The sequence below is a fragment of the Macaca nemestrina genome, chromosome 18 (genome assembly GCF_043159975.1).
Source record: "Macaca nemestrina isolate mMacNem1 chromosome 18, mMacNem.hap1, whole genome shotgun sequence".
Taxonomy (NCBI): Eukaryota; Metazoa; Chordata; class Mammalia; order Primates; family Cercopithecidae; genus Macaca; species Macaca nemestrina.
This window is the reverse complement of record NC_092142.1, coordinates 71,360,005-71,377,951: the sequence shown is the minus strand read 5'-3', so window position 1 is coordinate 71,377,951 and position 17,947 is coordinate 71,360,005. Positions and strand designations below refer to the sequence as shown.

The following is a 17,947-nucleotide window of genomic DNA, read 5'->3' as shown; positions in this document are numbered from 1 at the left end:
ATAGCAGTAACTTTAAGTCTTAAGGCCATGAGCAAAGATGAGGGAAAGTTGGAAATCAAAAAGCCAAAACCAAACTTTTCTATTCAGAAGTATGTTTTCCTCTCAGGTTTCCCTCTGTGCGTGTTTACCTCCATTCAAATGTTCATATTCAAGGCTGGGTGTGGTGGCTCATGCCTGTAATCCCTGCACTTTGGGAGGCCAAGGCAGGCAGATCACTTGAGGTCAGGAGTTCAAGAGCAGCCCGGCCTACATAGCAAAACCCTGTCTCTACTAAAAATACAAAAATTAACCAGGCGTGGTGATAGACGCCTGTAATCCCAGCTACTCAGGGGGCGGAGGCAGGAGAATCTCTTGATCCTGGGAGGCAGAGGTTGCAGTGAGCCGAGATTGCGCCACTGCACTCCAGCCTGGGCAACAGAGCGGGAATCTGTCTCAAAAAACAAACAAGAATTCATATTCAAGAGATAATGACTTAAAATGACTCATAACAGGAGGTGGGAAGCAGAAAACCTCCCTCTCCCAAGAAACAAACTGAGCAAGTGGCCGCGGTCCCAAAGCTTAAGCGGCCACTGCACTTGTCCTTGAAGTCCAACCCTCAGGCGATCACCGTTAATGCCAACCCCGTGGTCCATTTCTGGAGAGCAGCTCACTCACAGCCTAATTCAATCACACATTCAAGAAATCTCGATTAAATGCTGAACATTGCTAAATTCTCTTAATATTTCTAATAATTTATTATAGATTCTTTTGGATATTCTATACTTCAGGATTTCTATTTAAGAAAAAAAAAAACAAAAAAACAACTCTTTGCTTAAACTCCTGTAGGTCAGTTTCTCCCCCAAGTAGTTAACACCGAATTTCCATTACCATTGCAGGCAGATCCAGAGTGAACAGGATTATGTTTCAGCAGGGAAATGTTCAACTGCATATCAACAGGGCTTGCTTGAATTTAGGGGAAAAAAAAGCGTGGGGGAAGCAGGATTATTTTCTTCAGTCAATACTGTCAAAGGGGCTTTGCCTTTTTTTGGGTGAGTTTTGCTTTGTTGCTCAGCCTACAGTACAGTGGCACAATCACGGTTCACGGCAGTCTGGACGTCCCAGGCTCAAGCGACCCTCCCACCTCAGCCCCCACAAGTAGCTGGGACTACAGGTACACACCACCACACCTGGCTAATTTTTTTGAATTTTAATAGAGACAAGGTCTCATAACGTTGCCTAAGCTGGTCTCAAACCCCTGGGCTTATGTGATCCTCCACTTCGGCCTCCCAAAGTGCTGGGATTACAGGCGTGAGTCACTGTGCCCAACTAATTTTTTTGAACTTTAGTAGAGACAAGGTCTCACTATGTTACCCAGGCTGGTCTCAAACTCCCGGGCTCAAGTGATCCTCTCACCTTGGCCTCCCAAACCCTGGGATTACAGGCGCGACTCACTGAGTTTGGCTGCATTGTTGTCTTATGTTTTTGGGAGGAAGGAAACAAGGCAAAAAGAGAGGACAGTGAGTAGGAGGAATTGTCTATAAGTTTGCTGCTGCTGAAAAAGCAGGGTAGGTGAATAAAACCTCTTCCCCATCTGAAGCATTAACTATAAGACCATTAAATAGCATCATTAGGGAAACGCTGGGCTGTGTATGTGCCGTCAAATTGGCCGTTTCCACGGACTTGTTTAGTTTTTCTTTGGATTGGCATATATGCTGATCTGTCAGACATTCTTATGTGCAGTTCTGCAGGGAGGCAAATTGTAAACCAAGTACTTTTTTGGGGTCACAAGGCTACCTAGTTGTGACTTGAATTTCCCATGTTTACCTGACCAGATGCATTCTGCAATGACACTTGTAGATGAGAGGTGACGGTATTCACATGAGCTGCTTCCTTTGGGCTTGAAGTTGTTTCTGCCAGAGATTGCCCAGCACGTGTGACAGACACAGGCGTGGTGAGCTGTGTTATCACAGGGAGAGGCTGGCTGCTGGCTTCAGATGTGGCTGTTACCTGTGATGTGATATTTTGTAGTACTGAAGGAAATGGGCTGATGGGATGACACAGGGTCTTGGACTAAAAGATAAAAATAAGTAAAGGAAAAGGCTGAATCTGATTTTACCATTTAATAATTAAGGCAGCATTTCCCCAAATGCTCTGAAACTCTGTCCTATGAGATACTAATAAGCATTTCTGTTCAAAAATTCTGGCCGGGCAATCCCAGCACTTTGGGAGGCCGAGATGGGCGGATCACGAGGTCAGGAAATCAAGACCATCCTGGCTAACCCGGTGAAACCCTGTCTCTACTAAAAAATACAAAAAACTAGCCAGGCAAGGTGGCGGGCAACGGTAGTCCCAGCTACTCGGGAGGCTGACGCAGGAGAATGGCGTAAACCCGGGAGGCGGAGCTTGCAGTGAGCCGAGATCCCACCACTGCACTCCAGCCTGGGCGACAGAGCGCGACTCCGTCCCCCCCCAAAAAAAAAAAAAAAAAAAAAAAAAAAAAAAAATTCTGTGCTCAGAATTTTGAAATTTTGAATTTTGAAATTTTGAGAAAGCTGCATATTAAGATTAATGATTTATGTTAGAGTATTGTCAATCATTCAACAAATTGTTACACATCTACAAGCCGCTGAGGATGTTCTGGAGAACTGAATATGGCAATGAGCAAAAGGAAACAAGTTCCTGCCCTTGTTGAGCCTGTGTTACCAGTGGAGGCAGGAAGATATATTATGTCATGTATTAAATAAGTGCTATGAAGAAGAAAATAAGGCTAAGCAGAGAGAAAGTGGGTATCATGGAGGGTGTTCAGTGGTAAGGAGAGAATTTCTTGAGACTGGGTGTCACTCTGTTTTCTGGGCTGGAGTGCACTGGCACAATCATGGCTCCCTGCAGCCTTGACTTCCTGGATTCAAGTGATCCTCCTGCCTCAGCCTCCCAAGTAGCTGGGACTACAGGCACACACCACCATGCCTGGCTACCTTTTTGTGAGATGGAGTCTCACTCTGTTATCCAGGCTGGAGTGCAGTGGCGCCATCTCGGCTCACTGCAGCCTCCTCCCCGCTGGTTCAAGCAATTCTCCTGGCTCAGCCTCCTGAGTGACTGGGACTACAGGAATACACCACCACGCCTGGATAATTTTTGTATTTTTAGTAGAGACAGGGTTTCACCACGTTGCCCAGGCTGGTCTCAAACTCCTAACCTTTAAAGATCTGCTGCCTCAGCCTCCCAAAGTGCTGGGATTACAGGCATGAGCCATTGCACCCAGCCTTTTTTCACTTTACAGACAGGATTTCACTATGTTGCCCAGGCTGGTCTCGAACTCCTAGTTTAAATGATTCACCTGCCTTGGCCTCCCAAAGTGCTGGGATTACAGGCATGAGCCACCGCGCCTGGTGCAGATGTTACTTTCAATGAGGCAGGAAGACAAAGGGCTTTGCAGAACAGTGGCATGATTTCACTTCTGTTTTAACGGATCCTTCTGTGTTTTAAATGATCAACCATTCTGTTGAGAAGGGTCAGAAAAAGGGGCAAGAGTAGAAGCCTATCAGTAGGAGGCAAAATGTAAACGTTCATTTTTTCTTTATTTTTTTTTTTTTGAGATGGTGTCTTCTTCTGTCACCCAGGCTGGAGTTCAGTGGTGTGATCTTGGCTCACCGCAACCTCTACCTCCCAGGTTCAAGCAATTCTTCTGCCTCGGCCTCCCGAGTAACTGAGATTATGGGCGCCCGCTATCACACCCTGCTAATTTTCATATTTTTAGTAGAGACGGGGTTTCACCCTGTTGGCCTGGCTGGCCTCGAAATCCTGGCCTCAAGTGGTCTACCCACCTTGGCCTCTCAAAGTGCGAGGACTACAGGCATAAGGCACTGCACCCAGCCGGCAAATGTGAAAGTTCAGATGGGAGATGGTGACTTGGACCGTGTGGTGATCGTGGTGACAACAGTGAGAAGGGGTTAGATTTGGGACCTGTGAAAGACTATAAAGTCCTATAGTCAAAAGCCTTTGTTTTCTTCTCTTCTGGTAACATATTATAGGGGTGGAAAACTCCACCTCCATTCTCTTAGGGCTCCAGCTGGGCCTGAGAATTAAACTGACATAAGTTAAATAGGAGAAAAGCACACACATTCATTGAGTCCAAGTTTTACGTGGCACAGGAGTCCTCATAAGAAAATGAAAGACCTGAGGTAGAAGTTAGAGTCCGTCTCTCCTGTGCTGATTTGGACAAAGAGCAGTTAGTTGTGAAGAAGCAAAATTATGTGGGGAGGCGTAAAAGATAATGTTATCTTAACAAGGTCTGTGCAGATTTCTCTGGGTCTTGACTTCTGCTCCTGGAGGATAAGAGTGTTGCATATTCTACACGGGAATTTTATCTCCTGTTTTTAAGAAACAGTACCAAGGTCAGAGTGCTGTTTTTGCACCTGCTGTTTTTCAAATGCCTTTAACTGAAATCATCAATATACCAGAGTGGCATATTTTTAACCCTTTCAATTTCAAGGGCTAGTGGTTGTTGCTCTGCAGAACACAGCTTGGGGAATACTGATGTAAGGGATTTTTTTACTTCATCCCGATTTTTTTTTTTTTTTTTGAGACGGAGTCTCACTCTGTCACCCAACCTGGAGTACAATGGCACAATCTTGGCCCACTGCAAACTCCACCTCCCGGGTTCAAGCGATTCTCCTGCCTCGGCCTCCTGAGGAGCTGGGATAACAGGCATGCACCACCACGCCTGGCTAATTTTTGTATTTTTAGTAGAGACGAGATTTCACCATGTTGGCCAGGCTGGTCTCGAACTCCGGACCTCAGGTGATCTGCCTGCGTCGGCCTTCCAAAGTGCTGGGATTATGGGCGTGAGCCACCATGCCTGGCCGCTGTTCTTTTATACCGTTAGTAACACTTATTTTTGCAGTAAGCATTGAGTCAAACAACTGCTTATCAGTGTTTAGGCATCAACTGAAGGGTTTCTACATAGGACACAAGGGCAAGAATGCTGAGAGATTTCTTGAAGGTGAAACTTTATAGATTGTGTAGACAGTTTCTACCTTTATTTTCCTTTCCCTTTCTGTTTGATGTTTACATTTTATTGCATTGTATTTTTGTAAGATGCCACAAGTCCTTTTTGGAACAAAGCAGGGAATAAACACCCAACCAACAAATACATGATAATTACATTAGCATGAAAGCCAGAAAGATAGGCTTTAGAAATTCCTATAACAAGTTTGGAGATGGTGGCTCGCACCTGTAATCCCAGGACTTTGGGAGGCTGAGGCAGGTGGATTGCTTGAGGTCAGGATTTTGAGACCAGCCTGGCCAACATAGCAAAACCCCGTCTCTACTAAAAATGCAAAAATTAGCCGGGTGTGGTGGCACAGGCCTGTAATCCCAACTACTTGGGAGGGTGAGGCAGGAAAATTACTTGAACCCAGGAGGTAGAGGTTGCAGTGAGCCAAGATCACACCACTGCACTCCAGCCTGGGTGACAGAGTGAGACCCTGTCTCAAAAAAAATTAAAAAAATAAAAAATAAAAATAAATCCTTGAAGCACCTATTAAACCCAATTTTTTTCCTGCACTTAAGTACTTTATTTTCCTTATTAGAAAATTATATTCAGAACACTGTAGAAGATAGAGCTCTGACCAGATCTACCAGGTATGACAAAGAGATCAACATTTCACAATGTATGTTGTCAGGGGAAGTACTTACGAGATGAGCAGGAAGAGGATGGTGACATGTGGCTGAAAGAGCACCAGGTCCTATAGAAAAAAGAAAGCAGACTAAGTTCAAGTAAAAGCCTAAGACAGAAATATTTGTTTTACTTGAGGACTTCTTATTCATGGCTAAAAAATAATGCAAACTGTTTTACATAGAAAACCAAGGCCGGGCATGGTGACTCATGTCTGTAATCCCAGCACTTTGGGAGGATGAGGCAGGCAGATCACTTGAGGTCAGGAGTTTGAGACCAGTCTGGCCAATGTGGTAAAATCCTGTCTGTACTAAAAACATAATAATTAGCTGGTGTGGTGGCAGGTGCATATAATCCCAGCTACTTGGGAGACTGAGGCAGGAGAATTGTTTGAACCTGGGAGGCAGAGGTTGCAGTGAGCCAAGATCGTGCCACCGCACTCTAGCCTGGGTGACAGAGCTAGATTCCACACCGTCCCCGCCCCCCCCCCAAAAATAAAGATAAGGAAGGAAAGACAAAAGGGAACCTATGATGATGACTCAAGAACCTGGGAATGGAATCCAGAGGACTCCAAGAAAAGCACAGCCCTGAAAATTATCAACAGCAAAATCCAGAAAAAAAGTTCAGAAAGCTGTAAATACATCCTTAATAGGAATGAAAAAGGTTATTTCCCCAAATAAAAGGTCTCACATATTTATTACTGCATCAGCTTACGAGTGAAGAGCATAGAAACAAAGAGAAAAACCATTTTGCCAATAAAATGGTTTTTGAAATGGTGAGGTGACAGTGATTGATACAGAGATGACCTTGATTGAGACAGCATAAATACATGTGCCATTTTAACGTGCAATTCCTTACAGACCCAGCATGCCTCTTCTCCAGTGTCTCCTCCTGGAGTTGTACCTGATTACATCAGTTGTATGTGATTTTATCATCCACTGGGGAATCAGATGATTTTGCTTTTATTTCTTGGCCAGGAATCACTTGATTCTGAAAGTCTTGTGAGAAGACATGGCAAGAAACCGAGTCAACCACAGCCACCGTGATGATGGAGAAAGGTAGAGGGAACCAAACAAAATCGTAAGGATTAACCATTTGAAGCTAACATGCGCCAGAATGAGGTGCATTAAAAGAAAAATAACAGTATCAAAGGATTTCAAGATGACAAAAAAAATACTGCAGAAAAATTAAAATCCACCTGGGAGGGAATACTGAGCAGATGTGGAAAAATTAGTCCCTGATATGGAAGATAAATGTAAGGTGCCCTCCTCTAACAACAGAAAGGGTGATCAACATGAAACCATTCTTTTCATTTAAAGAGAGTACAGGAAAGATACAGAGGATAGGAAGTAGCAATACGGCACATAGATACCTGATATTTCTTAAGGACAGAATCAGAACAAATGAAAAAGTGATACATATGTAGGATATTCTTGATTCAAGAAAGATGTGTATATGTAGCATCATGTTCTAGGCACAATGAGTGAAAAGTAACCTAGATACACACTAAGAAAATTTTTGAATTACAAAAAACTTTTACAAACAATCTGATAGAGACTTAAAAAGGCTGCCTGGAGTGCGGTGACTTGATTATGGCTCTAACAGCCTCTAACTCTGGGTTTAAACTATCCTCCTGCCTCAGCCTCCTAAGTAGCTGAGACTACAGGCATCCACCGGCAAACCTGCCTAATTTTTTTAATTTTTATTTTTAAAAGTTTTTGTAGAGACAGAGACCCAGTATGTTGCCCAAGTTGGACTCGAACTCCTGGCCTCAAGCAGTCCTTCCAACTCAGCCTCCCAAAGTGCTGGGATTACAGGTGTGAGCCAACATCTGCTGAGGGGAGATCCAGTCCACAAACTTTACAAAAGACTCTATGTACATAAATATTAGGCATATTGCTTGTTAGGTAAATTGCCCCACAATAAGGCAGTCTGCATTTTTCCCAATGAGGAGATTTTAAAAAGCATTTCTGGGGCAAGCTTGACAATATAAACTTAAAGGATGTAGGTGAAATAGTCAAATGTCTATTTAATTCAGTAATTTAGTTTTACTACGACATTTAAGCCACATGTTATGTAAAGTAATATTGGAAGCATTGCTCTCACGAAACTCACATTTCATGACACAGCTTAAACATTTCAAATGCATCTTTAACATCATTGCATTAATTATCATCAGAACAACTTTTGGATTTAACAGTTTTCCAAAATATGTCATCTTTACTTCCACCTAATGCTATCACTAAACATTTTCCTACAACTCACAAGTCCCCTTTTACAAAGGATTGAGCAAAGTTGGATTTTACATTTATTCTTCAAATATATATTCATGTCTCTAAATAAAACTTTCTAAATTGCTAAGTGATATTTAAAGGGTTTGTTGACCAGGACGTCTAACACTTGCACTGTGAGGTCATACCCCAAGGAATGATCACGAGATCCACTTTAAATTGATCTGTTCTACTTCTTTCTTTCCGTTGATCTCTATAACCAGCCATCCACTGATATTGATTGCTATCATTTCAGGCTAATGTATCCTTCCCGAATAGTACTTGGTTTTCAAAATTAAATAAACAAGTGTTAACACCATGATTTGAAAGACTTTGCAAGAACTTTAAGATGACTTTCTTGGCCGGGCGCGGTGGCTCAAGCCTGTAATCCCAGCACTTTGGGAGGCCGAGATGGGCGGATCACAAGGTCAGGAGATCGAGACCATCCTGGCTAACACGGTGAAACCCCGTCTCTACTAAAAACACAAAAAATTAGCCCGGCGAGGTGGCGGCGCCTGTGGTCCCAGCTACTCGGGAGGCTGAGGCAGGAGAATGGCGTGAACCCGGGAGGCGGAGCTTGCAGTGAGCTGAGATCTGGCCACTGCACTCCAGCCTGGGCGACAGAGCGAGACTCCGTCTCAAAAAAAAAAAAAAAAAAAAAGACGACTTTCTCTTTGTTGATGAAAAATTTTTTGGGAATAAAACCTTGTCTTTTATTTGGGAATATATGAAAAGAAGATGGCCAAGGGCGTATCAAGAAAACACATATATAAAATGAAGGCAAAGATTGCCATATTAAGATCAGACAGAATAGAATGCAACGAATATTGGGCACGTGCTGTAATACATTTCAGCATTAATTCAGTCTCGTGCATTCCTTTAGCAGAAACTGATTCCATGGATTTTTAAGGTTACTAGAGGAGGAATGCATTACCTGGGGGCATTTTGTCTCTTGCTATTGCAACTCCTCTTTTTGTCTTCTCGGGTCTCTCGTACAAATGAGAATCATTTCCATTTCTTTCATAATGGGCATCTCTGTCCAAAACGCCATCTATTTGGAAGCCAATACACAATTTATAGGTGATAGTTATGGCTACAAGTCTATAAAACCATCATTACACGCACTTATGTGATAATTAGGAAAACACAAATTAAAAATTCCTATCCAGTTTTTTAAGGACACTAAGAATTCTGCAGTAGCCCTTTTGCTGTGGAGGCTGCTCACAATACATTATGGTGTCCCACATTTCAAATTAAGTCCACTAGTTGGGTCAACACTGAGAAGTTCATTAACCCATTTATGCCTAGTGTTCCATTGTTGGAACACTAAGCTTGTGGAGCTATTTACATCTACTGCTTAAGGTCATCGCCAGGGTCTGATTTTTCACCAAAAAAGTTTGCAACCTCCAGCATAAATGGAAAATTCCGTACTAAGCGTAATATTCTTTGTGTTAACTCTCATTGGCAGAGATAAAAGAGTTCAGAAGGTGGGTGATAACATTCTTTTTTTGAGATGGAGTTTTTGCTCTGTTGCCCAGGCTGGAGTGCAATGGCGCGATCTTGGCTCACTGCAATCTCCACCTCCCGGGTTCAAGTGATTCTCCTGCCTCAGTCTCCCAAGTAGCTGGGATTACAAGCACATGCCACCACGTCTGGCTAATTTTTGTATTTTTAGTAGAAACGAGGTTTCACCATGTTGGCCAGGCTGGTCTTGAACTCCTGACCTCAGGTAATCTGCCCACCTTGACCTCCCAAAGTGCTGGGATTACAGGCGTAAGCCACCACGCCCGGCTGGCAATAACATTCTTGAACATGCCTCCTTGCATACATGAGCGAGCAAGAGTTTCTCACACACGCTGTTGGACATGGCTTGAGAAAAATCATAACCACGATGACTATGGCTCAGCTTAAATTCACTATCATGAAGCTTGGGTGGCCTGCCTTCACACTGCCTGGCAATCATACTGTTTCCACTCTCCCAGGTGACTCCCAGTTCCCTCTCTCTACTCAACCTCCAACACCTGGGAGCCTCCCTCAGTCGCATTCTCAGGTCAGGTGATAACCTTGCTTTCTAACTCAAGGAGATTATCAGAACAATTTAGAGTCCTTCCACGACTCTGACCATCAAATCTAGCTCCTACCAGCACCTGTACCTGTAGAGCGCCAATGCCTTCTCTCATGCTGCTACAAATCTTTCTACTCCTACCCAAAGTGAATCCCTCTAGTTGTTTGGTAGCTCAGATTAAGTACATCATTCCTGCATGCTATTTTTTCTGTCTTAAAAAAAAACCCAACAACTTATATTGGCCTCATTAACTATTGCCCCAGCTGTTTCCTGCTCGAGCAAAATTACCTTAAAAACTGTCCAAACTTGTTAGCTCCAATTCTTCTCCTCTCCTCTCTTTCCCTACTTTTAGGGATTGCTTTTTAACATGTTGACAGGCCAGGCGCGGTGGCTCACGCCTGTAATCCCAGCACTTTGGGAGGCCTAGGAGAGTGTATCACCTGAGGTCAGGAGTTCTAGACCAGCCTGGCCAGGATGGTGAAACCGCCCCCGTCTCTTCTAAAGATACAAAAATTAGCCGGGTGCCTGTAACCCCAGCTACTTGGGAGGCTGAGGCAGGAGAATCACTTGACCCCCGGAGGTGGAGGTCGCAGTGAGCCAAGATTGTACCGTTGTACTCCAGCCTGGGCAACAAGAGCGAAACTCCATCTCAAAAAAAAAAAAAAAAGTTGACGTAAATTGTTTTATAATTGCTTTAGTCTGTTTTGTGCTGCTATAATAGAATATCACAAACAGGGTAATTTATCAAGAACAGAAATCTAATTCTCACAGTTCTGCATGCTGGACGTCCAAGATGAAGGCACAGGCACTCAGAGTTGGACGAGGGCCGCATCCTCATAAGGTGGGAGGGCAAAAGAAGCCCTCCTTCTGCCAGCTCCTTTTATAAGGACACCTAATCCCATTCACGAGGGAGGAACCCTGTAGGCCAACCCACCTCTTAAAGCCCCACCTCTTAATGCAATCACATTGGCAACACCTGTTTTGGAAGGGGCACATTCAAACCATAGCAATAATTATGGAAAACACTGAAAGAGTTCCAATGCCGAACTATAAAACCAGGTACATTTCGAAAGGTCTCATTTCCATCTTCATCCTTTCTGCCCTGTTTTCTCTCTCTCCCATAGGTAACCATTTCCATTAGTTTTTGTTTCTCCTTCTGTTATATTTATATGTACGTGTATGTATATAGGCAAATATATATGTTCTGCACCTTTATTTTCCACTAAAAAAAAATCCATCGTAGAGATAACCCCACTGCAGTATATGGAGATCGTTGTTATTTGCTTTTTACAACCAGTTCCTTCTTAATGGGCATGTGGATTATTCCTACTTTTCTGCTATCACAGAGAGCTACAATGAATAGCCTTATGCGTGCATCTTTTTGTACTTTTGCTGGTTTGCCTTTGGGATAGTTTCCTAGCAGTGGACACTGGTTCAAGGGTAGATGTATATGTAATTTTGCTAGATATTGCTGAATTCTCCTTTATTTATAAACTCATAGAGCTATCTTACTGCATTCTCACTAGCAGTTTATGAGATTACCTATTTTCCTAAGGTCTTGCCAGCGGAAGATGTTGTTAAGTTTGTGGATTTATGCCAATCTGATAGATGGGAAAGGGTATCTCAGTTTGTTTTTAATTTGCATTACTCTCTATTTTTTTTTGGCAAGAATACTGTGTAAGTGATATGTATACTTACATCAGGGCATTTTTCTTTTTTTAAAAAAATGTAACATTATTTTGAGATAATTGTATATTCACATGCAGATGTAAGAGAAAATGCAGAGAGATGCCTGTATCCAGTTTCCAAGGGTAACATCTTGCAAGGGTAACAACAGGATATGGACACGGATACAGTCATGTCAAAATTTTTTTTTAGTTGCTATAAGAATCCCTCACATTGACCCCCCCTTTTTTTTTTTTTTTTTTAGATAGAGTCTCACTCTGTCACCAGGCTGGAGTGCAGTGCAGTGGTGCAATCTTGGCTCAGTGCAACCTCTGACTCCCGGGTTCAAGCCATTCTCCTGCCTCAGCCTCCTGAGTACCTAGGACTACAGGTGCGCACCACCATGCCTGGCTAATTTTTGTATTTTTAGTAGAGACTGGGGTTTCACTATGGTGGCCAGGATGGTCTCGATTTCTTGACCTCGTGATCCACCCACCTTGGCCTCCCAAAGTGCTGGGATTACAGGTGTGAGTCACTGTGCCTGGCCCACATTGCCCTTTTATAGCCATCCCTACTTCCTTCCTGCCCCCATGCCCTTCTTAGACCCTGACAACCACTAATCTGTTCTCCATTTCTATCATGTTATCATTTCAAGAATGCTCAATAAATGGCACCATAGAGTACATAACATTTTGAGATTGGCTTTGTTCACTTGGCATAATTCTCTGGAGATTGCTATGTATATCAATAGTTTGTTTCTTTTTATTACTGAATTGGACTCCATGGAATCCAATTCAACAATCAGAGGGATTCACTTTGGGTAGGAGTACGAAGGTTTGTAGCAGCATGAAAGAAGGCATTATCGCGCTACAGGAACAGGTGCTGGTAGGTGGCTAGATTCAGCAGTCCGAGCCTTGGACGGACTCCAAATTGCTTTGATTTTTTTTTTTTTTTTTTTCTCCTTGAGTTAGAAAGCAAGGTTATCACCTGACCTGAGAATGAGACTGAGGGAGGCTCCCAGGTGTTGGAGGCTGAGTAGAGAGAGGGAAGTGGGACAGAGTCACCAGGGAGAGTGGAAACAGTGTGACTGCCATGGCTGGACCATTCACCTGTTGACAGACATCTGAATTGTTTCCAGTTTTGCTCTATTATGAGTAAAGCTGCTATAAGCATCTATATACATATTTTTATGTGAGCACAGGTTTTCTCTTTCTGCGATAAATGCCCAGCAACTGCTCAGTTGTATGGTAGTTTTTTTTTTTTTTTTTTTTTTTTTAAGAAATCACCAAGGCCGGGCACAGTGGCTTATTCCTGTAATCCTAGCACTTTGAGAGGCCGAGGTGGGAGGATTGCTTGAGTCCAGGAGTTCGAGACAAGCCTGGGCAACATAACAAGACCCCATCTCCATATAAAAAAATAAATAAATAGGCTGGGCTCAGTGGCTCACACCTGTAATCCCAGCACTTTGGGAGGCTGAGGCAGGTGAATCACCTGAGGTTGGGAGTTCGAGACCAGTCTGACCAACATGGAGAAACCCCCATCTCTACTAAAAATACAAAATTAACCAGGCATGATGGCACATGCCTGCAATCCCAGCTACTCGGGAGGCTGAGGCAGGAGAATCGCTTGAACCCGGGAGGCGGAGGTTTTGGTGAGCCAAGATTACGCCATTGCACTCCAGCCTGGGCGACAAGAGCAAAACTCCATCTTAGAAAAAATAAATAAATACAACAACTACACACACAAAAATGCATACATACACACATAGCTTAATCCTGATCTACTTCTGCAGAAGCGAACCTCAGGTAACAGTCCTGTCACCCTTCGCCTTCTCATCTTCCTCTGCCATATTCTTTTCTCCTCCTTCTCTTTCCCATCCTTCCCTCGGAAGCCCAAATGCTGACTGAATTATGAGTGTGCATGTGGAAAATGGTGTCACCAATACAATTTCTTCCACACTCTGCCCAAGTCAAAACACGAGGAGAACATCAAGGCGCAACCCTTTCAACTCCCGTGGGGATGGATAAGGGAGTCACTCCAGATGAGTTTCTCATGCTAATCAGTATCATGAAAATCAATAGCTCTGTATCCTCCCATGGTCTACCACTCACAGATTATTTAACCAATACTCTCACATGCACTCCTTATTTAGAATCAGTTTTTAAAATGTGGGTCTTTGGCAGCATGTAACTTTATGACTTACCAGTCTGGCAAATGAAATAGTGTCTCAGGAAGCACTTGTCCTCTTTGGATAAGATCCGATTGAGGTTTCTGGACAGGTAGGTGCAGCTGGGGGGCTTTGGGGCCCTGTGGGCTGCAACATCTGCTGAGGGGAGATCAGACCCAGGTGAGCCTCATACTCAAAAGTCAGGCATTTAGATTTATTTTTTATTATTGTTTTCAACACAGAGTCTCACTTTGTCGCCCAGGCTGGAGTGCAGTGGTGCCATCTCCGCTCACTGCAACCTCCGCCTCCCAGGTTCCAGTAATTCTCCTGCCTCAGCCTCCCAAGTAGCTGGGATTACAGGCATCCGCTACCACACCTGGCTAATTTTTGTATTTTTAGTAGAGAGGGGGTTTCACCGTGTTGGCCAGGCTGGTCTCGAACTCTTGACCTCAGGTGATCCATCCACCTCCGCCTTCCAAAGTGCTCAGATTACAGGCGTGAGCCACTGCACCCGCCCCGCCAGGCATTTTTAAAAAGTAAATATGAAAGCCAAATTTGGCTGGCTTCCAACAGATAAAAATGTAGAATTTCCTCCCATACATTATAGTTTATTTTTTTGTATGTGTTCCTTACCACAAGGCTTAGTATTACTTTACCTACACATTAATGAGGATGATGAGAATGATATAATAATGGCTTGGATTTGTCTCTAAAACTTCAAGATTATGGTGCATAGCTTTGAAAACACTGTAAGAAAGACAATAGGTAGATAATCTTCCTCTTAGTTTTGTGTTAGAAAACTTAGAGATCAGAACAATGAAGAGATGTTTATTAGGAAAAAAATGACCACCAAAGGTTTCTGTCTTTCGAACCTAGCACAATTTTTTTTTTTTTTTTTGAGACGGAGTCTTTTTTTTTTTTTTTTTTTTGAGACAGAATCTTGCTCTGTCCCCCAGGCTGGAGCGCAGTGGCGCGATCTCGGCTCACTGCAAGCTCCGCCTCCCGGGTTCACGCCATTCTCCTGCCTCAGCCTCCTGAGTAGCTGGGACTACAGGCGCCCGCCACCGCGCCCGGCTAATTTTTTGTATTTTTAGTAGAGACGGGGTTTCACCGAGGTCTCGATTTCCTGACCTTGTGATCCGCCCGCCTCGGCCTCCCAAAGTGCTGGGATTACAGGCGTGAGCCACCGCGCCCGGCAAACCTAGCACAATTCTTTTAGTGAAAGGTTAGGTAAGTTAACTTTAGATGGGTTCTAGGAAAAATCGCATCACTTTTGCTACACGGACAAATCAAAGGCTGTAGCACAAAATGGAAATATTTCAGAGGAAAGATGGTAATGAAGTAAAGTGATTGGTTTTTTTGTGTACAAAAGCAGAAAGATTAAGATTTTCTTTCTTTTTTTTTTTTCTGTCCAGAATAAAATATAAGAAAGTTTTCTTCATAAACACCAAACCCTAGAGTCTTACCTGGGTAGTTTTCACCTTGATGCTTTCTCAGCGGCATTACATTTTGCCCAATCCACCACTTCTCTCGTTCTTCCAGAAAGTCCCGGATGAGATCTTCAACTTCCTGGTTCCAAATACGAGCTAGGAATCCTCTCTGCCCATGACAGTAATTCTCTGCTTCCTCAAAGCTGCAGTGAAATCTGTTAAACTGGTAACAATTATTTTGCCCATGTGGCCCTGGGCTGTTTAGTTTACTTCCTAGAATGATACTTGTTCTGATGTATAACCAAAGCCAGCTTCCTCCTTTGAAGAACATGTTCTCTGAATTGTAGCAAGAAAAAGTGTGGGGGTTTAGCAGCTGCCTGATCCTTTAAATATATATATTGACGGGCTTGTCTTATTAGTGTTCTTCTTTTATGAGTTGGGAACAATTTACCAAGGATACAAAAGGTTTTGTTTTGAGGACCCAGGTGCAGTTCCTACAAGCTGAAAACAAATAGCAGAGATCAATAAAGCAATGGCCCTTTGTGTCTGGGGCCCCACCATCTGTGTCTACCTACCAAATATGACTTTAGCAAGTAGAGATAGATGATAAAGCTGAGTCTAAGCTGCACTGGGTAGAGGATCATGAATACCTAACATCTAAGTTAGTGTGGCTAAAAATTAATAAGTGTAGCTTTTTCTTTTCTGAGACAGGGTCTCATTCTGTTGCCCAGGCTGGAGTGCAGTGGCATGATCTCAGCTCACTGCAGCCTCGACCTCCCAGGCTCAAGGGATCAATCCTCCCACCTCAGCCTCTCGAGTAGCTGGGACTATAGGAGCGCACCACCACGCCCAACTCTTTTTATTTATTTATTTATTTTTTTTTTTAGAGATAGTGTCTTGCTATGTTGCCCAGGGTGGTCTCGAATTGCTGGGCTCAAGACATCTGCTCGCCTTGGCCTCCCAAAGTTGGGGAATTACAGGTGTGAGCCACCACACTCAGCCATATATATATATATATATATATATATATATATATTTTTTTTTTTTTTTTTTTTTTTTTTTTTTTGAGACGGAGTCTCGCTCTGTCGCCCAGGCTGGAGTGCACTGGCCGGATCTCAGCTCACTGCAAGCTCCGCCTCCTGGGTTTACGCCATTCTCCTGCCTCAGCCTCCCGAGTAGCTGGGACTACAGGCGCCCGCCACCTCGCCCGGCTAAGTTTTTGTATTTTTTTTAGTAGAGACGGGGTTTCACCGTGTCAGCCAGGATGGTCTCGATCTCCTGACCTCGTGATCCGCCCGTCTCGGCCTCCCAAAGTGCTGGGATTACAAGCTTGAGCCACCGCGCCCGGCCTATTTATTTTTTTTTTTAGAGATAGTGTCTTGCTATGTTTGCCCAGGGTGGTCTCGAATTGCTGGGCTCAAGACATCTGCTCGCCTTGGCCTCCCAAAGTTGGGGAATTACAGGTGTGAGCCACCACACTCAGCCATATATATATATATTTTTTAAAGAAAGTCATTCTTGGCCGGGCGCGGTGGCTCAAGCCTGTAATCCCAGCACTTTGGGAGGCCGAGGCGGGTGGATCACGAGGTCAGGAGATCGAGACTATCCTGGCTAACATGGTGAAACCCTGTCTCTACTAAAAATACAAAAAACTAGCCGGGCGTGGTGGCGGGCGCCTGTAGTCTCAGCTACTTGGGAGGCTGAGGCGGGAGAATGGCGTGAACCCGGGAGGCGGAGCTTGCAGTGAGCCGAGATCACACCACTGCACTCCAGCCTGGGAGACACAGCAAGACTCCGTCTCAAAAAAAAAAAAAAAAAAAAAAAAAGAAAGTCATTCTTGCAGACCCTCTAGGATTGATTTTTTTTTTTTTCTTTGAGACAGAGTTTTGCTCTTGCTGCCCAGGCTGGAGTGCAATGGCGCCATCTCAGCTCATTGCAACCTCCACCTCCTGGGTTCAAGCGATTCTCCTGCCTCAGCCTCCTAAGTAGCTGGAATTACAGGCATGTGCCACCACACCCGGCTAATTTTGTATTTTTAGTAGAGATGGAGTTTCACCATGTTGGTCAGACTGGTCTCAAACTCCTAACCTCAGGTGATCCACCCACCTTGGCCTCCCAGAGTGCTGGGATTATAGACATGAGCCACTGCACCTGGCCTCATTTTTTAAAAAAGTAAATTGTATTGTGTATATTTAAGACACACAGCATTGCCGGGCGCGGTGGCTCACGCCTGTAATCCCAGCACTTTGGGAGGCTGAGGCGGGCGGATCACAAGGTCAGGAGATCGAGACCACGGTGAAACCCCGTTTCTACTAAAAATACAAAAAATTAGCCGGGCGCGGTGGCGGGCACCTGTAGTCCCAGCTACTAGGGAGGCTGAGGCAGGAGAATGGCGGGAACCCGGGAGGCGGAGCTTGCAGTGAGCCGAGATCGCGCCACTCACTCCAGCCTGGGCGACAGAGCCAGACTCTGCCTCAAAAAAAAAAAAAAAAAAAAAAAAAAAAAAAAAAAAAAAAGACACACAGCAAAATGTTATGGGATACATATAGATTTTAAGAAGGTTACTATAGTAAAACAAACATATTCAACACCTCACATTAGTTACCCACTTTTTTTTGGTTTTTGTGGCAAGAGCAGCTAAAATCTCATCCAGCATAAATCCTGTCTACTGTATGGTTTTATTACCTGTAGTCC

General features: G+C 43.9%; 1 protein-coding gene across 8 annotated transcripts in view; it reads right to left on the bottom strand.

Moving 5' to 3' along the window:
• LOC105491548 (polycystin 1 like 3, transient receptor potential channel interacting) overlaps window positions 1-15,950 on the bottom strand; it is an 88,881-nt gene extending 72,931 nt beyond the window's left edge. For 2 of the 8 annotated variants that reach the window (XR_011616563.1, XM_071084870.1), the window contains exons 1-5: window positions 15,290-15,949; window positions 13,860-13,979; window positions 8,861-8,977; window positions 5,677-5,726; window positions 1,804-2,049 (exon numbers count right to left, since the gene is read on the bottom strand). Coding sequence is in view for 7 of the 8 variants with exons in the window: in XM_071084870.1 (XP_070940971.1) it covers window positions 1,804-2,049; window positions 5,677-5,726; window positions 8,861-8,977; window positions 13,860-13,979; window positions 15,290-15,584 (828 nt within the window). In the remaining variant the exon portion in view is untranslated. Of the gene's footprint in view, window positions 1-1,803; window positions 2,050-5,676; window positions 5,727-8,860; window positions 8,978-10,760; window positions 10,823-13,859; window positions 13,980-15,289 lie in introns of those variants that run through there. The other 6 variants (XM_071084871.1, XM_071084873.1, XM_071084866.1 and 3 more) reach the window with 4 other exon arrangements.
• Window positions 15,951-17,947: the final 1,997 nt, after the last annotated feature.